The sequence below is a fragment of the Apium graveolens genome, chromosome 8 (genome assembly GCF_009905375.1).
Source record: "Apium graveolens cultivar Ventura chromosome 8, ASM990537v1, whole genome shotgun sequence".
NCBI classification, from domain to species: domain Eukaryota; kingdom Viridiplantae; phylum Streptophyta; class Magnoliopsida; order Apiales; family Apiaceae; genus Apium; species Apium graveolens.
Genome location: NC_133654.1, coordinates 265,510,867 through 265,536,578, shown reverse-complemented (window position 1 = coordinate 265,536,578; position 25,712 = coordinate 265,510,867). Strand labels below are relative to the sequence as shown.

General features: G+C 34.8%; 4 protein-coding genes and 1 pseudogene across 5 annotated transcripts; 4 read left to right on the top strand and 1 right to left on the bottom strand.

Moving 5' to 3' along the window:
• The first annotated feature begins 1,073 nt into the window (after positions 1-1,073).
• On the top strand, positions 1,074-2,208 carry LOC141676675 (uncharacterized). Its single transcript, XM_074482373.1, has one exon. The coding sequence runs from the start codon at positions 1,305-1,307 to the stop codon at positions 1,977-1,979; it is 675 nt and encodes a 224-aa protein (XP_074338474.1). The 5' UTR covers positions 1,074-1,304; the 3' UTR covers positions 1,980-2,208.
• Positions 2,209-2,527: 319 nt separating this feature from the next.
• LOC141678853 (transcription factor bHLH90) lies at positions 2,528-5,245 on the top strand. Its single transcript, XM_074485261.1, has 8 exons — positions 2,528-2,983; positions 3,080-3,280; positions 3,383-3,452; positions 3,561-3,629; positions 3,725-4,195; positions 4,288-4,482; positions 4,583-4,759; positions 4,910-5,245. Exons 1-8 carry the CDS (start codon positions 2,883-2,885, stop codon positions 5,042-5,044), a joined length of 1,419 nt encoding a protein of 472 aa, XP_074341362.1. The 5' UTR covers positions 2,528-2,882; the 3' UTR covers positions 5,045-5,245.
• Positions 5,246-7,185: 1,940 nt separating this feature from the next.
• LOC141677806 (carbonic anhydrase 2-like) lies at positions 7,186-11,024 on the top strand (annotated as a pseudogene).
• Positions 11,025-11,124: 100 nt separating this feature from the next.
• Positions 11,125-13,436, bottom strand: LOC141677805 (2-methylene-furan-3-one reductase). The gene is made up of 4 exons (XM_074483874.1): positions 12,988-13,436; positions 12,224-12,547; positions 11,915-12,074; positions 11,125-11,649 (listed from the first exon to the last, which is right to left on the bottom strand). Exons 1-4 carry the CDS (start codon positions 13,396-13,398, stop codon positions 11,384-11,386), a joined length of 1,161 nt encoding a protein of 386 aa, XP_074339975.1. The 5' UTR covers positions 13,399-13,436; the 3' UTR covers positions 11,125-11,383.
• A 114-nt stretch (positions 13,437-13,550) lies between these two features.
• Positions 13,551-16,930, top strand: LOC141677807 (uncharacterized protein At4g28440-like). 2 transcript variants are annotated; one of them, XM_074483877.1, is made up of 3 exons: positions 13,551-13,681; positions 14,439-14,653; positions 15,416-15,833. In XM_074483877.1, the coding sequence occupies exons 2-3, from the start codon at positions 14,452-14,454 to the stop codon at positions 15,604-15,606; spliced, it is 393 nt and encodes a 130-aa protein (XP_074339978.1). In that variant the 5' UTR covers positions 13,551-13,681; positions 14,439-14,451; the 3' UTR covers positions 15,607-15,833. The 2 variants fall into 2 exon arrangements, with proteins under 2 accessions (XP_074339978.1, XP_074339977.1); XM_074483876.1 differs by lacking the exon at positions 13,551-13,681 and adding an exon at positions 16,759-16,930 and having other exon boundaries at positions 14,416-14,653; positions 15,416-15,617.
• The last annotated feature ends 8,782 nt before the right edge of the window (positions 16,931-25,712 follow it).

Genomic DNA, 25,712 nt, shown 5'->3' with positions numbered 1-25,712 from the left:
ATACCAGAGTTTGCTTCAATATTAAGAATGCGATTCGTGTTGTGAGTAAAATTTTGACCAGCAACATTAGTGCACCCAACCTAAATCTAGCAACTAATGAATGTATAAGTACTTCTTAACACTATATTTTAACAAGAAATTAGTAGATTATCAGCTAATAGTTTATGACTGGTTTTCCTAGCATTAGAAGCTGTTAACATCAGGGCCCAGTCGAGTCAAGTCAGAAATCAAATTTTGGGGCCCTAACATACATATACCGTGCACATTTAGCAAATTTATAAACAAAGGATTTCAGAATTTGGGCCCTTAGTGTCGAGGACCCTGGGCACAGGTCTTGTTCGCCTATAGCTAAGGTCACCCCTGTCATTACGAGTCTATGGATGTGGTTTCTTAGAAGATTGTTTTGCCATTTCAAAAGGTTAGTGCGCGACTCACTCGCCCCCCATCTTAAAAACTTGGTGCGATCTTACAAACTTATTAAAATTGCTACTAATATCATATTCCTCGCCCTCACAAGTGAGACATCTTTTTCAATGCACTAGAAAATGGACTATTTTAACGAGTCTAATCGAGTTTGGTGAATATTATTGATGCTTGCCACGCTTGAATGTGGACACTGCTACTTTTCTTGAGGTCTGCATTGCTTTGATGCTGTGCAGAAGTATCATAGCATATGGATTAAAGGAGAGAATATAAATGACTATATCAAATTCTATTCTTCCAGAAATACAGCAATGCCTGTTTCATTGCTGGTAGTTTTGTAATGATCCATGATCATTAAGATAATAGAATGCTCTAATCATTGTCAAAAAATGAACCCTACTCAGAATGCAGCATAATCATTGTACCGAAAAAAAAAGCTAAAAAATCAGCATTATGCCTTCTGAAAATATGTTATTTTCCACATATCGCGACTTTTGCTAATCCCACCATTATGCTAGGGACAAGAGAATGATCAGAGGCTGTTTCATGGGGTCTTGAGATAGTGATGTTCAAAGGAGCCAAAATCTTGCTTTCTCCGCATAAAAAGCAACACAAAATCCCCCTTCTTCTGCAGCAAAGTGAAATGGAGGGAATATCTTTAGTTGTCTCTTTATTAAAGAAAAATTCCCCTTTTTTTGAATTGAAAAACTCGTTTAAGAACCATTGTTTGCTTAATTAAATCCCGCACGCAATATAATGTTCTTGGCTCTTTCACTAATCAACTTCAAGCAACTCTGCCTTAGTGTGTACTCAAGGAACAGCTCTTCCTTCAAACATATATACTAGATTAGGTGTCAAATTTTTGTAACTGACTATCGAAAATGTCACAACCAGTGTTTCAAGTTTATTCTCCTCCTTTCCCGAATCAGGTTATGCCAAGGCCTGCAGCTGAACACCACTCTCATGAATCATTTGGGACAGTGTTCATAGTCCTAGCAGTTATAGTTGTTATCTCTGCGATAGCTTGTGTTCTTGGAAGGATAGGCAGCCGACGTCAAGGTCATCCTAAAGGTGCTTATCTTTCAAAAGATAAGGAGGCTAAGCAAAACCACCATGCTCATCCTAAAGAAGGGGATATAGAATTTGGTTTTGATAAGAGATTTTCAAGTTCCAAGGTTGCTGCAAACGAAGACTTTGGACCGCCTAATATGAAATTTGGTTTTGATAAGAGATTTCCAAGTGGTAAAGGACCTACTAATGAAGAACTCAGAGGGCCTAAAGCGTTTCACAATGGTGCAGCTAGCGGTGAAGGAGATGCACAGTTTGGATTTGATAAGAGATTTCCAAGTGGTAAAGAAGCTACAAACGAAGAAATGAGGGGACCTATGACATTTCACAGTGCCACGACTAGTAGAGGAGGAGGAGGTATAGAATTTGGATTCGATAAGCCATTTCCAAGCGGAAAAGGGGCTGCAAATGAAGAATTTAGAGGGCACAAACCAATTCACAATGGGCAATCTAAAAGGGTAACGAGGTTTGCTGGCGATGGGAACTAATTAACAACCGGTGTGTTTCATAGTATTGCATGAGGAACTCCCTCATGTAGCCTTAATACCTATTGGAGTTGCCTTTTAATGGCACATCTGTTTCATATAACTAACATTGTTATGCATGAAAAATTTGAATTGTAAGGTAATGGTCTTTTTATTTGTTCTTTTTGTAATGTTTTATGGTATAAAGTTTATGAGAACTGCAGAAGTGCAGAGCAAGTTTATTGTCACAGCAGATGTGTGTTCAGAATTAGACATCTTTGCATATCTCTGTATTTTCTTGTTCCTTTTGTTTGGACCACTATCAGATGCTTCTGCAAAGAACTAAAATCTCTCAGCCTTGCATCGAATAATCAGAAATCACAACATGATCAAGTCAATTTCACAGATTTTTGAATGTAACATTGAACATAGAACATAAAATTAGTACAAAGTTCTTGTTTCCTCAACGTTATCGAAATTTGAACATATCAATACTAAAATGCTAAGAATAACACCGCGTGCCACGCTGAAGTATCGAATTAACAATATGAAATAAATACCGTGTTACATAAATTTTGTAAAATGTTCAACAAACTTCTTAATCAAGATAGAAGAGACTAATATCAAAGGAGGTTGAAAATGTGTCTGTTTCAGTTGTACTATTCTGTAATTTTCAGTCAAAAGAGTACTTGCTGTCCAAGGCATATCAGAGAAACAGAGACAGAGGTATCAGATTCTTCTGACACAGATTATCTTCTGAATTCAAGATTTTCTGTAATAGTTGTACTATTTCAGTTGTCACACTTGTTCTGTTAGCTGCATTTAGGCTCTAAAATATGTTTGTTTTCATGCATCACTGATTTGCAACATTCATACAAAAACTCACCTGAAAATTTGTCTTGAAAATGAACATTGTGTAATAAAAAAATGGGAGCTTTGAAAAGAGTTGTGGAGTTGCTAAGGCCTCTTGTTAAGAACGGCGAGTGGGACTACTGTGTGATTTGGAAATTAGGAGACGATCCTTCGAGGTAGTTTATATTTAATAGTCTACTGTGCTATTTCTAAATTTTCTGGGGATTATTTTTGTTAAGTGGTCTCTTAGTGCTTTGGTTGTGATTGTTTAGCTTTATCAAATGGGTGGATTGTTGTTGTGGCGGTGGTGGTGGTGTTGCAGATGGGCTTAACATAGTGAAAGACGAAAGAAGTGATGATGTGAAGCCACATATATTTCCTATATGCAAAGATATCTATGTTCCTCATCTGGCAAAGACTAAAGCTTGTGAGGCACTTGCCAAGTATCCGGATTCAATGCCATTGTACTCGGGGTATACATCGTTTTTCCTTCGTAGTTCAATGATCTTGTAGGCCTGCATCTTGATTATTTCTTTCGATTGCAAGATTAATAAGGATTGTTGAACATAAAACAGGATTCATGGAGATGTAGCAATATCAAACACTCAAATGTGGCTTACTAACAATGCAGATGCCTCGAATCCAGTTAGTCTTCTTTCCCGTTCACGTTCTTGTTCGTTTAGTCCTCATTATGATCACATTGCTTGAGAAAACTAAATTAGTCAATTTAAATTTTGTTTCATATATTGGCAGAAACTAGTAGAGACCCAAGTTATAATTCCTGTTGTTGGAGGTCTGATTGAGCTTTTCAGCACGAAGAACGTAAGCACTTAACTTTCTGCTTGAGCTACATTTTGTTGTGGCAGTATTGTACTAATGTTATGAAACAATAATCATCCTTTTGTAATTTTCATTAGGTACCCAAAGACCAGAAATTAGTAGAGTACATTACCGCTCACTATAACATCTCCCTGGAACACGAAATTATGACAGGACACTGTGATCCATTTGACACGATTGTAATGCCTAAGCTACAAACTGAGGCTCCAAATTGTAGCATTGAAGGATCACCTACCGGTTCAGCCCAGTTACACGAATACTCATCATTGCCATCGTGTTCTACTCAGGTCTCGCTTAACAAATCAACTGGGAACTCTTTGAAATATTGGGACTTAAACTCAAAGACCATGTTGTCCACAAAAAATGAGATTAGAACTGATTTAGTGTGCTCCAAACGTGCACGTGATCGGACAGATAGGCCAAATAGCAGGCAGAGAACAGGGACAGAATCATACCAATCGAAAAATGTTTTTATAGAGAGAAACCGAAGGCAGAGAATCAAAGATGGGCTCTTCACGCTACGTGCTTTAGTCCCCAAGATTTCCAAGGTTCTGATATTTATCTGTTCTTTCTATATTCATTTTACAGCGATAAATTTAACTATGCTATGAAATTCCTGACAATGGCTGATATTTATTAGATGGACAGGGCATCCATACTAGGAGATGCAGTTGATTATATTATGGATTTGCGAAAGATGATTGCATGCTTCCAAACTGAGCTCAAGGAGCTAGAAGAAGTAGAATGCAGTAGAAGCAGTCCTGTAAAACAGTCTCATGTAGGTTCGACAAAATCTACTGAAAGCCAGAAATCTACTGAAATCCAGGATTCAGAGGTTAGAAGATAATACAATCCTAAGTTTTTATTCTCAGAACTACACATCAACTGCATCCTAGAAGAATGCTCCATTAGTCCCATAATTCTTTTCGGTTCAGGTACAAATGGAAGTAATTCGGATTGGCAAAAGGGAGTTCTTGCTTAAATTCATTCACAGTCGAAAGCAAGCTGGATTCTTGAGATTGCTGGAGGCTATACATTCTTTAGGTCATCAAGTTGTGGACATCAATGTTACCACATGTGAAGGGAAGGTCTTGAACATTTTCAAGATTGAGGTATGATGAACATTCGACGCTTGATCATTTCAATGGAAATATGCAATTGCAGTAGGGGGAACACTAAAATTATAATTGCAAAATTATTACAGAACTTGTTACAATTTTCAGATGAATGCCAACTGAGTGTTAACTTAATCTGTTTTTAAGGTAAACCGCGATGATACTGAACCAAACGACTTGAAGGATTCATTGCTGGCAATCTGGACATCCAAGTCAGATGTTATCTATGAAGAGAAGTGTCAAAGAACAGTGATTCATCAGGAAGTTCAAGTAGGGATGTAGAGTAAAAAAGATTTTCTTGCAACATGAATCTTATCAATAGGCATTGTAATGTCCATGTCCACTGCAGTTCTGCACCATGCAACAGCAAACTTTATAGAAAGTTAGTATAAGTTTAAAATCGGATTACATTAATCTGAGTAACCAGCTCTCTGAAAACCTTGAGGTATATATTAGGAGTAGACTCAGGGGTGACCCTGGCTATAGGCGAGCAAAACTTGCACCTAGGGCCCCGACACATAAGGACCCCAAAAATTTATAACTTTTTTAAGTAAATATATATGAATTTCCATGATATATGTATATTAGGGCCCCATAAACTGATTTCGACTAGGGCCCCTCGAATCTCAGGACCGGCCCTGAGTAGACTATAACCGGATCATAAAATATTCAACAACAAGAACAGAGGCATCCACCAATCCATCCACATAGTAGGATATAACTTCTATGTTCAAGAAGATAACTGTAAAAAAAGTTGATTTCTTTTGTGAAGCTCACTTTTTAAGTCCCCTAGTCTCTAGGATCCAGTGTAATAGAAGAGCCAGTTGTTGCACTTGAACAATCTAGATAAGTTTTGTACCTGTGAGCATGGACCGGACCATAACCCACAAATTTCGACGATAAATCTAGTAGTGGCTAGTGTCATGATTCCCAAGTCAAGTTGTTAAAACTGCAGTTGATCCATGTGAAATCATAAGATAGGCCTTGAGATAATAAAGAACAATGGACCAAAATGTCATTTCTGAGTGTTAAATGGCCCAGAATGTTTCATAACGGCACTTCGTCTACCGTTTTGTAATTTTTTTTTCAAAAATGTAAAACGGAACATAGTGTACCGTTTTGATACTTTATTTTTTTTTTATAATTTTTTTATAATCTGCAAAGCATTAGTTGAAGTAGCGTTTTAGCTCAAAACGGTACATCATATAGCATTTTGTACCAAAACGTTACTTTATCTACAGTTTTGCGCATAAAAAAATCCAAAATGCCAAAACGCTACACGAAGAGCCGTTTTAGATCTTTTGCATAAACGTTACACGATGTACCGTTTTGAAGTGACATTTAAGATCATTTTCAACCTCAAAATGACATTTAGGGCCACCACCCATAAACAAACACTGCTCGTGAATGTAAATTATGTAACTTAGATATCTGTTACATTGGTTGTTGAACAGGTCGGAACTCCTGAAGATGAGGATGAAAAAGGGACAAAAACCATGTGTTGATGGCGTAAAATGAGAGATTTGGCTTATTAATCTTACCTTATCTGGAAAGGGTAGATTGATTAAATTAAATTTTCCAATTTGGCCAAGTTTAAACCAATATCTAACAATAGAAAAAAAAAAATCTTGTGCACATGCATCAACACACTACTGTGTTCTCGTTTGCACACACCGCCTGTCACATAACCACTTATTCTCTTCTTGCAGACCGCTTGTAAAATGTAAAAACAACCGCAAACCTGGTAAGCGTCTCAGGGTGGTTGTCCTAAATGCCACTTTGGGGTTAAAATGGTCTAAAATATCACTTCTAAAAATAATAATCTTAAATGTCACTTCAAAACGGTATTTCATGTAATATTTGTGTAAAAGAACTAAAACGGTACTTCGTGTAGCGTTTTGACACTTTTTTTATGTATATGCGCAAAACGTTAGATAAAGTAGTGTTTTGGTACAAAAACAACAAAACGTCATATAAAGTAACGTTTTTACCTTTAAAAATAATAAAAAAAGGCTACATCGTGTAGCGTTTTGGATTGTTTTCCAAACGCTACACGATGTAACGTTTTGAAGTGATATTTGGGTCATTTTTTTCAAAAGTGATATTTTGAACCATTTTACACACCAAAGTAATATTTTGGTCCATTTCTCAATATGGATATCATCTAATAAATATCTCGTATACACACATCATTTAATAAAATATTCAGAATGTATAATTTCCGCATGACTTAATAATTTAATTTTTTAACAAGCAATGATTCGAAACTTCAAATATGTGAATTATGCTATTTTAAAATAGGAGTCTGGTCCTTGTCGAGGCAATTGTATGCGAGAGACGGTTTAAGTAACATATCATCTTTAGACTGTTAGATGAGATGATATGTTACTTTAACCGTCCATGACATCCACGCCCTTTCAAAAAATACTATTTAAAATGGTGCCAAGAGACGAGACCATAAGAAGCCTATATAAATAGGCATCAATAGCACATGGATAAAATATAGAAGGATCAAGTGGGGGATACACAGCCATCTGAAACAGCAGCAGGAGCAGAATCAGTTTAAGTTTCAGGTCCGTACATATCATTCTGCTATTATCACTCAAATAAATTTATCTGCACTAGTGTTACCAAGGGCGGATTTAAGTAGAGGCCCCCACCGCGTACTACCATTACTGCACGTATCATTCTTTCTTAATTTTTCAGTCTTGATGAATCTTTCCATTTATGTCATAAACGTAACTTGGGAAATGTTATTTCCAGAGCGTTTTTTTGTTTCCAGAGCAAAAATTGAGTGAAATTACCAAACTGTCACCCTGCATTCACAATAAACATCTCCTCAAAAGACTGAGACAAGGGTAATTTGGTAATTTCAGCTCTATTGCTATGGAAACAAAAAAACGCTGTTGGTAATTTCACGCTATATTGCTATGGAAACAAAAAACGCTCTTGAAATAACATTTCCCTAGAAGATTCTATGATGTTTGTTCATCATTTAAACATACACATGTTGTAAGAAACTCCTATTTTTTTCGAGTTTTGCATTATGAACATCATTTTTCGCAGAAGATATGGGATCAGCTTCATACGAGGACGCCATTGCAGGACTCAAGAAGCTTCTCAGGTAGTACTAAAATATAACCATTCACTTGGCCACTTGTTGATCTTTTAATGATTTTTTAATTTTAAGTAACTATGGATTTTAAGTTGATGGTTTGATATTTTTAAATGTTGTGCCAGTCAAAAGGACCATCTTGGTGATCTTGCCATTGCTAAGATCAAGCAATTAACAGCTGAGTTGGAGGTCACCGACAAGTTTGACCCTGTTGAAAAGATTCAATCCGGGTTTGCACAATTTAAAAAAGAAATCTATGAGTATGTATCCTTATACTTCTTTTAAATAGGTTTACGTACATATCACGAGTAATGCTAGAGGTTCCAAAATATTTGTTCCGACTTAAAACTCTTATCTATGTAAAGTTGTAAACATGAAATTCTTACATCAATGCTTCGTTCAAAAAGGACTTAAATTTTTATGTAGCACGGTCGCTAATAAGCTAAAATGTTCTGCAGTCTATAAGTTTTTTTATTTATGTATTTTTGCAGAAAAAATCCCGATTTATTTGATGAACTTGCCAAGGGCCAGAGTCCTAAGGTCAGTTTTTCTGATGCTTGCTCAAACTTAAAATGTGTATTTGTCATTCAGAAGATTGGATAAAAGTGAGATGTAACCCTTTCCAGGATTTTATATTATTCAAACAGTAAAGCTATAAGCTTCGATGCTAGTTTGTACTTTGTTAATGACTATTGTTTTTGAAAAAGCTTGAAAACCAGGGTGGTTGTTGGTTAATCTACCATGCAAATAATATTTTGTGTACTTTCATCAGCTTCAAGATGCTGTACGTGTACTAATTACGGTTTTGATTCAAAATTTTTGCAGTTCTTGGTGTTTGCTTGTTCAGATTCTCGAGTTTGCCCATCACATATCCTCAATTTTCAACCAGGGGAGGCCTTTATTGTCCGAAACATAGCTAACATGGTCCCTCCATTCGACAAGGCAGGATAATTTTTGAAATGAACTCTTTATAAAATGTGCTTTGTTCAAAACATCATCTGCATTCTTTTTTTCTTTTTTAGAGAAAAAAATTGCTTACTTGAGAATCTCATTCTGTTTGGCCCTGACAGCACTAAAGTTTGCATCTTGGCCTTCACATTATATTGGAAAAGTTGACCACATCCTAATTCTTTTAATCACCGCAACGTCAACTAAACCAGCATCTTAATAGTCTTTAGTATGATAATTACCTTTTGTTTCCTCTTTTATCGAATAAGAAAGTTTAAGTACATTTGCTTTTCATATCTGTTGCAGACAAAATATTCAGGAGCTGGGGCAGCCATTGAATATGCAGTATTGCACTTGAAGGTAGAGATGATAATTATCTTTGTCACAACAATAATATAAGTAGTATAGTTGGTGGTTCTTTAATAAAGTTTTTTGGGTGGTGGTGAATCAAGTAAGCCTTTTCTGGGAGATGCCACAATGTTGGTGAAATAGTCCCCACATATTCCTTCCACATTATTGACATGCATTTTTGAACATATACCCTTAACTAGAACTCAGATTTATGCCTTAAATTCCTAGCATTGTAGCCTAGTGGATATTACCCGTCTCGTACGTACTAGAATTTGAGGGTACCAGACTCAGACAGGATCGCGAGAGTGTTTAAACTTCAGTAAACGATACCTATCTATAGAATCGAATATTTTTTCAGTTTACTCTTTCAAAACCAAAAGAGTACAATGCTCATAGTCAATGTATAAGCTAATATAAAGTAATCTTTAGTGTTATTGTTCAAATTTGGAGGCTGGTTTCCCATTGATTGGACTAGCAAGAGCTAAAAGTATCAATGCAATGTATAGTACTTAGGATCAGATTTTTCTTTTGCTATTAGTAAATTGTAAGTACTAGTAATTGTCTCAAATAATTTGGAGCACAAGAAGCACTTTATAAAAGATAATGCATTCCAGGTGGAGAATATTTTAGTCATTGGACATAGCTGTTGTGGAGGGATCAAGGGCCTCATGTCTTGCTCTGATGATGACACCACAGCTAGGTGAGTCTTCTTGCTGACTACTTCCTCCAGCTTTGTGTTAGCAACAATACTAATAATTGAGAATGATTTAAATTTAAATACTTTCAACCAACATACCCAGTATATCCCACTCGGAAGCAGACAATGAGAACGATTAGATGTCTGTATACCTTTCACCATTTCCAGAAAGACTGTTTTTGTAATAACTCCGAATACTGTCAAGAACTTGATTTTTTTTTCAGATTTTTAAATAAAACAAAATTAAATTAACAGTGACACAGTGACAGAAATTTAAATCAACAATTTATTTGTATGCATTTTTTTTCTAATATAATGAATCCCAGAATGCCTATGATATTATCTCCATCCATCTGACATGTTGCTATATCCATGCTTACTTGTAGCCAGTTATTCTGGTAGTTATCCAAATCATTTGCTTCTAATGTTGTCTAGATATTAAGAGAAGTTACATGAACTTGGCACTCATTAATTCATAATTTCTTTGATTGTCAGTGATTTCATTGAAAATTGGGTGAAAATTGGTGCACCAGCTAAGGCCAAGGTGAAAGCAGAAAGCATTTGGACTTCACAGAACAGTGCACAAGCTTGGAGAAGGTAATTTTTTGTTAAATTTACAAAATGCAGCTTATTTAAGCAAACTGAGAGCCATGTGGTAAAGACAGGGAATTTCAGAGTAACTAGAGCATTGTAATTTGTGAATGATGTTGTTTTTCATCTGATTTCCTTTACATTGTTAATGCGAAAATTGAATCCCTTGTGGTGGTCTGACTGCAGGAAGCTGTGAATGTATCATTGGGAAACCTGCTAACATATCCATTTGTTAGAGATGCTGTAGCCAAGAAAACTGTATCTGTGAAAGGAGGGCACTATGATTTCGTCAAGGGATCTTTTGAGCTATGGAGTCTTGATTTCGGCCTTTCACCCGCTTTAATTGTTTAATAATCTACATGTCTGTGTTTGTCTCCTTGTGTTTGTAATAAGTCCTTGCTTTGCTATTTGTACACGTCCATGCCAGTTACTACAGAATAAGGTATTTTTGCTTGTATCAGACTTGTGAAACATATTCCATGCCAATTACTACAGAATAAGGTATGTTTGCTTGTATCAGACTTGTGATACATATTAGTGTCATGTATTACGCGATTTCAGTGATTTTAAGTGATTACATGTTAACTAGATCATGTTTATTGCTGCAGATGTGGTGAGTGATCAAGTAGTAAATGTACTAAAACATATTGCAAGTCATAGTAACAAAAAAATTTGAAAAGCAATTACCACCGTTATGTTCTTAATTCCGGAAAAGCAGAATCAGTTGATACACAAGATATTTACTCTAACAGCTGCAGAATTTTTTTTCTAAGACATTACTACATATTGTAGTTGTTCATCAGATAGGAGTTGTACAAAGTCATTATCTATACCTCTATTCCGCAGTACAACCCTTGACAAATTCCAATTGCAAGCAATCTTTATTGAACATTCCTAAATAGGTAGTCTATTTCTCTTCTCATGGAACTGGAGCTATAACTACCTTTCCGGTGGCTCTATTTGTTTCAATATACGAGAAGGCTTCAACAACCTTGTCAAATGGGAATGGCCCCTTAGAGTCGACCACTGGCTTCACTTCCCCACTCTCTAGATAGGGGTTCAGTTTTGTCAAGACTGATCCTTTAGAAGTGACAACAAATCTAAAACCAGGTGTTGGGACTGCACCAGTTAGAGCCACCACAGTACCTCCTTCCTTCAAAACCTTTAATGACTTATCACCTTGACCTGTTCATTTCATCGGGTTAATAGAATGTCATATCTAAAAGCGTATAAGAGTTGTATACAGAGTATTCTGCAGATTGAGTTACAATGAAAATGAAATATTAGAATGATTGTCACTAGTAAGTTGTCAAGGTACCTCACAGAACATAAGATAGGGTCATTGACATATATCTAGCATCGGACTATTATCATCCATGCGATTGTTTTCATGTTGTTATAGGAAAGTAAATGCAACTGCAACTAAGTAGCCAACTAAAAACAACCTTACCAATTGCATCATAGACTACATCAAATTTCTCGTCTAGCTCTTCATAGTTCTCCTTAGTGTAGTCAATTGCCAAATCAGCACCCAAACTTTTTAGCAACTCCAGTTTGCTTGTGCTAGATGTCGCTGCAACTCTTGAAGCACCAAACACTTGTTTAGCAACCTGCATAACATTAACAAATCTGATTGATGCGTGTAACTTAATATTTAGACGCTTTCCTCTAAAAATTGGAATATTTCACTTAGCAAAAAAAAAAGAATTGGAATATTACTTTGTTTCAAGCAAGAAATTAACCGGAATGTAGTAGATACCTGAATCACCAGGGATCCAACTCCACCTGAGCCATTAAGAACAAGAATAGATTTTCCAGCTGAAAATGCAGACCTTTCGAGACCTTCATGAGCAGTCTCAATTGCTAGTGGTAGACTAGCAGCCTCGACAAACGACAGATTTTTAGGCTTTAAAGCCAACAATTTCTCCTCAACAGCAGTATACTCTGCCAACGAGCCAGATTGTTTAGGCCCTTCAAGTGCAAACTCGCTTATGTTTCCGTAAACTTCATCCCCTTCCTTTAGACTACTAACTTGGCTACCAACCTTTACTACCACACCAGCAGCATCATACCCTGGCACCGTCTACAAAAAAATCAACCCTTTCATATGCATAACTAACAATTTAATCGAAATGTAGTATATAAGTTATTCGAGCAAGATTAACCGATATAAATTTATAAACCAAAGATTATAAATAAACAATGTACAATCAAAATGTCAAGCCACTAATTAATATTTTTTTTTGTCAAGAAAGCCACTAATTAATATAGTTATACAATGAGACCACTATTGCGTCCGTGTCATGATATGCTGCAACAAACGTTTGCTCCTGACTATCTCCGATTACAATAATATTAAAAATCTACAATGATATTAAATAATTTGTAACAAGGACTAAACATGATGAAAGCTTGATAAGACCTAAAGTGAAGTGTGTGCACATTGAAACATTTTCTTGGACATGCTACAAATTAAATTTAGCAACATTTATCCGTAAATAATAAATTATATCGAAAATTTACCGGAAGAGGAGAATCAGTGGCCTTAAATTTTCCAAGCCTCCTTTTAAAATCCACAGGGTTCAAAGCAGCTGCAGCAACCTTGATCAAGACCTGATCATCCTTAACCTCAGGTACCGAAACACTCGTATCGAATTTCAGGACCTCAACACCACCATACTCATCATACATCCATGCCTTCATTACAGAAGGAATGGTAGTAGAAGTTGCAGTCTCAGTAGCTGCCTGTGAGCTAGCTGAAATTCTTGGAAAAAATTTGTAACAAGGTGACAATTTAGTACTTAAAGCCTTATTTTTCGGGTTTTTCGACCTCGTAAATTTGCATGTAGGCAACAAAAATGGGGATTGAAATGGAGAAGATTTTTCAAGATTTTTGAGGTGTAGAGGTGTGGAGCTGAGGAGGGTAGTCTCCATGAGTTGCAACTGTTTTTTCTTGTTTGTGACAAGTTTATCTCTTTGTTTCAAATATATGGTTATTGTGTCACCAGGCTTGGGCTAGTTCTTGGACCTTGGTGAATAGTTAACAGGCCCAGATGGTGTTTTAATGGGCCTGATGATAATGAAGGTGACCCGGTTCAAGAACTTGCATGTATCAGCAAGAGTTGACTATTTTTTTATGAAATTGTAAGTACTAGTGGATAATTTTGACCAGTGCCCAGATCTTAATTTTCATTTTTTCTTCATTGTGTTTACCCAGGTTAGTAATCTTGCAAATTTGAGATATGTTTTAATTTTTTTTATTTTGATTGTGTATTTGTTTGTGTGTATTATATGTTTTTGTCACTGATGTATGTGAATTGTGATTGAATATGAGATTGTTGTTATGTTCTATCAAGAGATGGATGAATAGTTGTGGCCTTATAGAAAAGTGGTTTCTTGTAGCAATTTAGAATTTTGCATATATACATGTGTGTGTATTCACTTTTTCAGCTTATTTGTTGAAATTAAAATGGTAATTCAAGAATCACTTGTTCAAGAAAAAAGGTCTAGTTTTTACTGGGAAGTTAATAATTAGTTTCTGTTTATTTGCATTTTGTTGGGTGGGAGAGAAGGATGGAGGTGGCAAGAGTTGAAAGATTGTTAAAGTTTGAACCTCTTACGATTGTTTATGTTAGGATATGAGTGTTAGAAATGAATGAGAATTCGTTAATAATCGGATGGACTGAAGCTTAGTGTGACTTGTGGTCGAGTAATGTAAGAATGGAATGTAGGAGTTTGTATGTTAATGTCAACAGGAGTACACGATAGTGTTTCTGTTTCAAGGCCGTTCTCAACCCCATTCCTTTGCTTTCAAACAAGTTGAGTATTAGTTCCTCGTAGCTTTAAAATCTCCGAAGCTTAACTCATGTATGTCTTGAATCTTTTTATTAGATAAACCTATGATTGGCACTTCGGAATATATGTTGGATATGCTATTCCTTTTATACTTTTTGTAATGAAAACATGATATTTAGAGAGTGCTTCTATATGGCCGAAACAAAGAAGAAGCAACCAGTTTTCATTAAGGTGGAACAACTTCGACCTGCAGCCAATGGGCTTAATCTCACCGTAAAGATTGTTAGTTCTAAAATAATAATGCAGCGAGGTCAGGCACGCCCAATGCGTCTTGCTGAATGCTTGGTAGGAGATGAGACGGGAATGGTTATCTTCACAGCCAGAAATGATCAAGGTATCTCTTTTTCCTCATCTACTATTTATATTTGCAGGAAGTTGTTGTTTGTCCTTCAAATGACATTTTTAGCGGAGTAAACTTGCAGTAAATAATTAGAGTTACATTTTATAGGACTCTGTGGTCTATAGGATTTAAAAACTCTTTTCAGAGGATTGCAAAGTGTGCATTCTTTTGCATTTGTGGTTCTTACTTTTGATGTAAGTTCTAAGCCAGCTTTTGGACTTGTGCAAGTAATTAGGGGAATATTGCAAGTGAGGTTCAGCTATGAAACAATTGTTCAGTTGCCGATACAAAAAGATTTGAATTAGCAGATACGATAAATTCTTCTGCAAAATACAGTTTTATGAAAACTTTATAATGTCCCAAATTCTTATCAGAATTGCATTATCATTTCAATATTTACCTCTATATTTATCAGTGGAACCTTCACAAATTCTGGGAAGAATATGCAGGAAAAAACATCCCTTTGTTATGCTTTTAATTTAATTCGTTCCTTATTTTGGCACTGAGGAAAAGATTGAGAGTCACTTGAATATTTACGAGACTAAGCTCTCTTCTATTGCTTTGTTGGGATTTTCTTCTGTCCAGTGGACTTACTGACAGAGCACAGAAAACTAATTCATCCTAGCACAAAATTAGGTCTCGCAACTTATCCAAATGCTCATGGAATCGATGCGAGATATAATAAGTTGATTCGTACTTGCTCAAATTTCAATTTCGCATATATAGTTGTAAATTGACGAGGAGTCTTATTTTCAGTGGAGTTGATGAAAGAGGGCACTACTGTGATTCTGCGTAATGCGAAAATTGACATGTTCAAAGGATCAATGAGGCTTGCAGTGGACAAGTGGGGCCGTGTTGAAGTTACCGAGCCAGCCAGCTTCTCTGTTAAGGAAGATAACAACCTCTCCTTGATTGAGTACGAGCTTCTGAATGCTGTTGAAGAGTGATATTTGAACAGGTTCTGATCCTAATCGAGAGTATAATCTAGGAAAGGTTTTGCTTTTTCTTGACTTGCCTAAGATGCCCATGTACGTATGCCTATAAGAATAGGGTTTTTGAAGTTGAATTCAGTCGAGTTAGAATTTAATGGAACCGAGGATAAATAATGTAAGGCAAGTATTTAAATTTGTGTTTAAACTCTTTCTTATCTGAGTTAGACAGTTTCCGATTGTTCTTTTAATAATCGAACTCACACACCACATTTGCCTCCAAGGAGGTTTAAACCCTTAACCACCTGGTAAAAAGGGTGAGGGGTACTGCTAGAATACTTAATGTTATAGATATGACTAATCTAATTGTAGTAGTGTATCTACTTAGGACTTGTATATCGCATCTATGTTAGTTCTACTAGTGTTCTTGATACCTATTTATTGGAACTTAATCTGACATTGCCCATGGATCAGCGACTTTTTTTCCTCGAAAAACCTCTAGTTTGGCTTTTTAATCTATGTATAGTTCAATATTGTTCTTATGTCTATTACTGGACTCATGTTATTCATTTAGACTTTAGAGAATAGCTTTGTGTGTTAGGCCTTGCATATATTTCCGGATCTTGGCTTGAACCCCTTGAAATAGCATGATAACAATATGGCAATGAAATATTTATTGGCAGTTGGCCTTTTCAGAAACACTACTAGTTTGATTGAAGTTCAAACAACTGAGGGGCCTTCGTGTAGAATTTTCTCTGTTTGACAGCCCAAGTTCGATGTTAACTTGTTATAAGCTAGGTTGTCGGTAGAAAATCACCACAATTTAGGAAAAGTTTGTCGAAAATGTTATAGACAAGGAATGAAAATGCCTCAGGAATCTCGGATGTGGTAATTCTTTATCAGCATGGACTGTGTATCATGAATGTTTACCATCTTCAAGATTCATTAAGAAAAAAATGCATATCATCCACATTATGCATCATACGCAATCTGCAAGCCTGTGATGCGAGAAATGTGAGATTTTGATCTGTTAACCTGTATTGTCATGACCTTGTTGATATTCTTTTGTATGAACAATAATGAAATGCCTAAGTTTTTTAACAGTATATACACGTCTCGTAATCGTTCAGTTTCCCTTATCTTTCAACTTATAAGTTCCTTATCTGACAGGTCAAACGAATCCATGTCGACTAAATGTGATCATATAAAATTATAGATTTTTTGGTTATGGAAGAATGTTGATACCAGCTGCAGTCTGCAGGAAGGTAGATAAAGACTACTTAGAAAACTAAGAATCCGATGCATAAAAGTAACGGTTTTTCTATTTAGTCGTCTTGATTGGTTCTTTTTTTATAATAGCGTGAACTCCTGCATTCATACCAACTTCAGCAATCAAACTGGTCTAAAGTTATAAGTCTTCGCGTTTATCATATCCATATGGGCACACAATAGAAAATCCGTAAAAGAACGAGGATCAAATGAGTAAGAACAGGATGATTAGTGAGGACAAGAGGTGGGTCAAAATGGTAGGGGGATATTCAATAGAGTAGGTGAATGAATCGCACAATAACGACATCATTATATATCTGATTTAAATTTAAGATTTTTGCATTATCCACTATTATAGTACAGATGCCACAGAACTGAGAAGTAGTAATTGTAAACCAAGTGGATTCTATTCTAAGATCATGAGTAGCTGGATTTCTTCTTGTTTTGATGAGTATGAATGAGACACTATCAGATCAACATCTGTTTTACAGGCCAATTATAGTAGCTCTGCAAGACCAATAAGATCACTTAATGAGTACTCGCCGAAAAATAATACTCCCTCCGTCCCATATTACGTTTCTCGTTTTGACTTTTTACACTGTTCATGATCAACTATTGACTACTAATTTACATCTAATCTATGTGATGAAATATAGTCGTGAGTTATGTTGTTGGATTCGTATTTATGAGTAATTTAATACAATGAAGTTTTTATATTTAATACTAATACGAAATTAAAGATATTAACAATCAAAAGTGTGCATTGGCAAATGTGTCCAACACAAATATGAAACGTTTTTAGGGACGGATGGAGTAGTCGATAAGTTCGCGAAAATGCACGATAATTAATTAATCTAACCAATAAGATCACTTGATCAGTACTCACCGAAAAATAATAATCGATAAGTTCGCGAAATACACAATAATCAATTAATCTTCTTTCGACATTTTATTGAATAATCGAAAGTTCATTGCAATGCAAAACTACTAACGTCTATCGTAAGCGGTGTTTGGTTAATAGTTAATGGTTAATGTATTCGGTTTTATCAGGAATCGCAACCGTGAAATGAGAACCAGATCTTATATAGGGGGTAAATTAACTAATACTATCTCTTGTGTTTTCATTTCATTCTTATTCTCATCCTCATTTACGGTGCATCTAAACACGTCCTTAACGTACGATACATAAAATTATTTGACCGAAAATATACCGATGACGCGATAATTACGTATGCGAGAAAAAGCTAATATAATTCGGAGGCTAATGATATCCAGCTAGCTGGTAGAGGAAAGTAAGGATCAAATAGATTAACAAACAAGAAACAGGCCCCAGAAAAACTATTTCATTTTTTTAAATTCTCTCAAGATATGAACACTTATTACACTATGGATACAAAGAACAACAAAGCCGCCCAAAAATTATTCTAGAATCTGAAATAAAATATAAGATGATCTTTGATGCAGTGATGCATTGCTTACGATATCTCTGCGTCACTATTCACTAGTCAAAGAATCTAGTTTATGATTGATTAGTTATGTATCTGCACTCAAATTACTAATGTATGTTATTAATTTTAATTATTTTTAGATATTGAATGACTAGTCGCTAGTGTAGTGACTTGCATGCTTTTTACCTCAAAATCAAGGTTAATTTAACGGAGCAAGATCCGGTTGAATCTTATATTATATCCTAATACTTCTTAATATTCGAAAATTCATTTTTGAATCAAAGAGTGAATCACTGGTTTAAAGAACCAAAAAAACTAAAAAACAAGAGATTTTCTTAAAAATTATGTAAAAAAAATATGAAAATTTCATTCGTCGTTGAGAGAATTGCACGTATAGAAATTCAAAAACGAATCGATATCTAATCCACGTCATTATCTTTATGGGATTCCCAAAATTATTAATAGGAAATACCGAAATAGGCCGGGAGGAATCGAAGGATTGCATATGAATCTACAAAAATAATTTAATTGTGTCAACCGAAAATAATCGAAGAGTGAATCACTAACATCATCACTGCAATAAGAAGTATAGTTGTATTCATAATAAATTGGGGAGTACCATTAATGACCGGGAATCGAACTTGATGAGTCCCTCAACTACAATTTTGATATCGAGTCAAGCAACCAACTCTTCTAAAATATTAATACATTCAAAAAATCATATCCGAACTGAATCTTATATTATATTCCGAAAAAGTATTAGCCTATAAACAATTAGACAAGCCAAGTTGGGCAGCTAGTGTATCTCTTATACAAAGAAAGAAAAATTGCATGGACTTGGAATTGTCAACGAAGCCAATGCAAGTATATGATTGCCATTCACAGTGTTTTTATCCTTTCTTCTCATATGACTTGTTTTGTCAATTAAAGTATAGAGCTTTGGTGAATGGTCATGATCATACTATTGCAGAAATTCAATTTCCTGTCCATGCATGTTAATTCTTGTATAATGTTCTTTCATATGGTCCCTTGAAACCATGGGTGCCTCACAGCTTGTCCACCTTATTGTATCAATCGATTGCTTCACCTCACAAACTTCATTACTTCGTGTCGTGTCGTGTACTCGAAGGGAAAACACAAAACCGACACTAAATCTCGGTTGTGTACTTTCGTGTTCGTGTATTTTCATGCCGTGTACTAAAATGACAAACACAAACACTAAATTTCCGTGTCGTTTTGTGTCGTGTAAGTCGTGTCGTGTCCGAAATTGTCGAGTCTATTTGATGGTCACCTCCATTTTTCGGCTCTGAAAATAATGTTTTTCATATTTTTTTTATTTGAAATATCAAATCTGCGCTCTTATCTATGGGAATAGTGGTTATTTATGTATCTGTTATTTTTTTTTCTTTTCAATAATTAAACTCACTTACACACCGTTAATTTAACCTTTGGCTTTTATGCCTTTATTTGAAAAACCCAGAGTTAGATTACTGCACCCACAAATTGTCGGCAACCTTTGTTGATGACTAATTGACAATCATGAGCCATGTGAGATTTGATCGGAGACGATGGGTGGTGACAGCAAATCAGGGAATAAGGCTCATCACTCATGTTATGCATGCTGGTTTTTAATGATAATGATTCGATTTGAGTCAACATGAGATAGCCGTGATAATATGAAAATATACTTTCAGACATTTAACTGGATTATGTTGGATCGAGACGAGCTTTAATTTTATTTGGTAACAATTTAGTAGTCGGTCGATCAATCGCGGAACAATATTAGTACTTTGATGTGTACTTTGTCCTAATTTTATTTATGAAAATTAGTCTTGTTTGTCTTAAAATTGAATATATGTTACAACAAATTTCGAATCGGATACGATAATAAATTAGTTTATCTTATCGTGCTTAATTACTTTAGCTATTTATGGGGTTCGGTGAGAATCGAACTTTGCACCTTTGTTTTTCTGCTTGTAGTCTTGTATTGTTTGGAAAAATCTTAAAACTAGAGGTTTCAATCACAAGTTCGAATCTGCTGGAAAACACGTAAGTAAGTGGATTGTCATACTCGGTGGTTAAAGTGTGCTAGCAGTTTTCCGGATTAGTTGAGACGCGTGAAAACTAGCCCGGATACCGGAGTAACAAAAAAAACAAAAAAAACTTCTAAACACTCTATAACATAGTTGCAGTACTTAAAGACCAGCAGGATACTGATTTTCATGATTTTTCCTTTCTTGTTTTATTATGAGTCAACATATTGGACTCATATTAAACTTGTTAATTCTGAAATGGAATAGAATACAGTTATTTGACCCTTGTAACAAGGAAGTGTGAAATACTGAAATCCCAAGTGCAGATAAGACACCAGTTAATCATCTACTGATCCTATGTTATAATATATCTTTGTACTGTGATTAATTTTGAGGAGCTAAACTAATCTCCATTGATCAACTAAGATATGAATCTGTCATAAACAATATTCAAACCTACCCTCTTATTATGTGTGTCCTTCTGTATAGACAATTATTTTTGAGTAAGATATATGCCTCTCTTTTTTCACGGAGCAGTGTTACAGATTTCGGAAATCGTAATTTTTCGGTTGAGGTATCGATATTCGATTTATTGGACGATTTTAAAAAATCGAATGATATATCGGCGTTTTATTAAAAATCGGTCAAATCGATCAAATATATTTTACCGATTTATCGGCGATTTTTGAAAAATCGGCTGATTTATATAACAGAGTTTCTGAGCATATGAAAAAGTATCAATCTCTGCACTTTTCATATAGATTTAAATTTCAACAGCATAAAAGCATGTTCCTTTGAAATATAGCCAATGTCTGATTACCCACCTGCTCTAACTGAGGTTTTAAAACTCAAGTGCCATGTGGTAGTAGGTGATGTAACTGTAACTTGTAAGGCTGAGTTGTATTGTACAGGAACAAGATGGCGGAACAGAAGCGGCTAGAATGTTAGGGAAGGCGGGAGTCGTTTGACAGCGTAAATTTAATATCAGGTCGAGTAATTAGCTCATTAAAATCGTAAAGGGTCGGAGAACGCTTTAACCGGATTTTATAGTATTATTCTAGTAAGTCATGACTACTTTTCAAAAAAAAAATTGTTTTTCGGAATCCTGATTCTGACGATACTTATAAATGACCGTGAATATCATTATAAGAAAATAGGGCTAAGTACAATAGGAGAAATTCAAGCGGGGCTAAATTTGACTGCGTTCGGTCGAATTTAAGATCACGACTAAATTCAACTGAATAAGGCGCATATAAATACGGGCACATTTAATTATCGTTTATATAATTTGAAATATGAAGGCAGTGCATTTATAGAATGTAATTTACATAGAGGGGCGCTTCCCGGTCATCATTGGATGGTTTAAGTTGTCGTAATATTTCATTGCAATAACATTTATCTGCCGCAATGAAATATTGCGACCGGTATATACCAAAACAAGTCGAATGTGGATAATTTGCCTACATACGAAATTTTAACTTAGCATGGAGATTCATGTAAATGGGATCTAGTCCAAGATTTAAGGACCTCAAGATGCCAGTACACCAAAGATCCCAGTCCCAAATATCTGTCAGGAAACTCATGTGTTTGCATAATCGAAATGTTCAAAACTGGGAGACCATGCTCCCTTGCTCAGCAATGTTTAAAACTTCTCATCTAATTTCCAAACAAAAGTAGTTGAGTTTTATAAATCCTTCTTCCTTGTGGTCACTGGTCAGTCTTGAATACACTTTTTACAGCATGCTACGTACAAGCTGCGACCATACAAATACTATGTGTAGTACATATAATTACATACACAACATAAATGGTAGTTGGTCATGAAGGCATGGGACTGAATAAGATAGATCGTAGTTTACATACATTTATTGGTCTCGTACTGTTTGGCCAATAGAATCTTGTTTATAAGTGTGATATTGTGATAAAAAGACCGGTGATATCTTCCTCGCTTCCTTTTACCGAAGGTCGATTATTAGTTGGAAAGTGTGTGTGAGTAATGGTATTATCCCGACCCGACTATAAAAATTTGTACACATCTTGTTATGCATTACACTATGTAATCTTTGATTTAATCGAGGTTATAAAACTCCGAAATCAGTTTAACTCAGTTGTCACTTCAGAATCAAAGTTATCGACCGGTTTCAGAGTACTCGTTTTCGGTATGTGCCTGTTTACATCTAAATTGATCGACCTTCAATGTAAGAGTACTCGTCCGAGTCAACTGAATTTAATTATTGCTCACATATAAGCCCAACCAAATTTTTTGTAATTTTTTCAAAATTTGGCGTGACCACCGCGATAATAGTGTTATCCCGGCTACATAAATTTGTACACATCTTGTTATGCATTACAACATGTAACCTTTGATTTAATCGCGGTTATAAAACTAAAACTTTGAAATCGGTTTAACTCATTTGCCGCTTCAAAATCCGAATATTCGACCAATTTTTAAGTACTCATTTTCGATATGTACTCGATTACATCTGAATTGATTTACCTTCGATTTCAGAATACTCATATAAGTCAACCGATTTTAAAATATTACTGAATTTATTATTTCTCCCTTGTAGGTCAAATCTATAATTTCGTAAATTTTTCGAAATTTGGGGTGACGACCGCATCTACCAGCTACATTGTCCATGCGTGTGACAGCTATTTTCATCTGACCCTCTTCCCTAGCTAGAGATAGTTGCAGCAGCACAAATTTAATGGGGGCATTAATGCCCTCAAATTTGAAACCTCGCTGCCCAACCACCCATGTATTGTGATCTCAGTATCTCACAAGGTCCCCTCTAGCTTCCATGGAAACACTCCTTTTGCATTCATTTTCATGGAATATGTACACACCTAGGTCGGCTCATATTGACCTTTTATGGTGTTTATAAGAATTTCGAATATCGAAACTTTATAGGTGAGAGTGAGACATAAGTCAAATGTCAAGAAAGCATACTTAAGTTACTGCAATTAAACTGTAAATGTTTATAGATTTCGGAAATCGGAATTATTCTGTTGATATACCGATTTATGATTTATCGGACGATTTTAAAAAATCGAATGATTTATCGGCGATTTATCGGAAATCGGTCAAATCGGATCAATATTATTTACCGATTTTTGAGCGATTTATCGACGATTTTTGAAAAATCGACCGATTTCTAGAACAGAGAATTAGTTACAATATTCTTTTTGTCCCATTTTATATATCTCTTTTGAAAAGTTATGTATATTATAAAAAGAGTTGAACACCATTTGTTAGTTTAATTGGTTTAGCTTAAGTGGTTAAATACTCCTTTCATCTCATTTTACATATTTTTTTAAAAATTACGTATATAAAAAAGAAAGAGTTGAGCACGCATGATTAGCTTAAATGATTAAGAGTTTATTATTTGCTAAATAATTAATCATGATAAAGTCTACAAATATCTAACTCGTATTTTACTAGTTTATTAAGAATAAAACTTTTACACAAATTCACAAAGTATTGACAGCAACAAAGCTCAACTCCTATGCTCATGACTAAACCTAATTATTCATTTCATATGGTGATAAAGTGTTATACCAACTTATTGATGTTTTCTAGCTGATTTAAAGATGCTTTTCACAAAAATCATCATTTCTCAACATAATAAATAAATTTTATCATAATTAAATACTACCTCCGTCCCAATTTATCTGTTTTGTTTGATTTTTGATGGTCAAATTGACTCAACTTTGACCATAAATATAAACTCATTATTTCATTATTTTGAAAAACTGAAAAATATATATTAAAGTAGAGTGAACATATTTTCTAATGATATAATTTTTATAAATATTTTAATAATATACCACGTGCAATTTTCAGTCAAAGTTGGGTCAATTTGACCGCAAAAAGTCAAACATGACAGATAAATTGGGTTGGATCAATTTGACTGCAAAAAGTCAAAGAGGACAGATAAATTGGTACGGAGTGAGTAATATTTTAACATCAATTTTGAAAAAGCATTAGTCAAGTTAAAGTTCAATCAGCAAACCACTTTGCCATGAATGCCATCTGCAGCTGTTCACTATTGTTTAATTTATTTTTGTCAACTTATTATTGTATTTGCTTGATTTTATTTTATTTTATTTTTTGCAATAATAATTCAGAACAAATAATAAAACAACATACTCGAAAACATCAGTCTTACATATTTGCCGACAATGCATGGCATCCCTATCCACTTTCTATTTACACGTGTTTTTACGGATTTCGAAAATCGGAACTATTTGGTTAAGATACCGATTTACGATTTATCGGACGATTTTTAAAAAATCGGATGATTTATCGGAGATTTATCAGAAATCGGTCAAATCGGACAAATATTTTTGACCGATTTTTGAGCGATTTATCGGCAATTTTTGAAAAATCGACCGATTTTTATAATAGAATTGTTTATATAAATTATATCTAGTACTCTTTGTATTATCAACCCCACATTTTATAATTATGTCATTATATTTTTACATATAATTCTTTGAATCATGATAGAGAATGGAATTTAGCCTTCTTCCATCTGCTCCACTTCACTTGCTAGGCTGCTGGTGGTCTAACACTAACATATATGAATGTAATAAAGTTTTGTATAAGGCATACATTACACGTCAAACGATTTCTGTAATATAATTAAATATCGATTAACATTTTTATCACTTTTTATAGCGCGAAATGGTTGTACATCGGAAAAAATCACTTAAATTAAGAATAATTAAACTCGTAAAAATATAAATATAACTAATTTATATTTTACAGTGATTATTAAACACGTTAAGTATGACAACACACCTTTGTTAAAACCCGAAAAATAATGTAATATTCCAACAAATCCCATGTTACAAGCTCTTTTCTCATTTTCCATGGTGTCATTCCTTGTGATTTTGTCTTTTCCACTTGTCATCTCAAATCCATTTAAAAAATGTTTGAAAGAATAATGTTACATGATTATCTAATTAAAAGGTGAACACTTGATAAAGACTTACAATTAATTGAGGTGGTGATAGCTTAGCAAAGAGATTAATAAACAAAAGTTTTCTTTTCTCTTTTTTTTAGTAAACCTACACAAACTCAGAAATTCCTCGTCCGAAGAAACCACTGCACCATCTCTTTGCTCTTTGTTGACTGTCGATAAACGTAAGTTGTTTTTAGCTAACATGGGAAAATGAAGGTTACACTTTTACTAAAAATTATTCCTATGTTCTTTCAAATATGGTTGAGGCAAGATTACATATTGGGAAAAGCATTTATATCTACAAATGGTCCATGTAGACAGTATGAAGATAAGCATAAAAATATTCAAAGCATTGTAGCCCCAAAGGCCAAAGTTCTTTATTCCTCAAGCTAGTCGGTATAAAATTA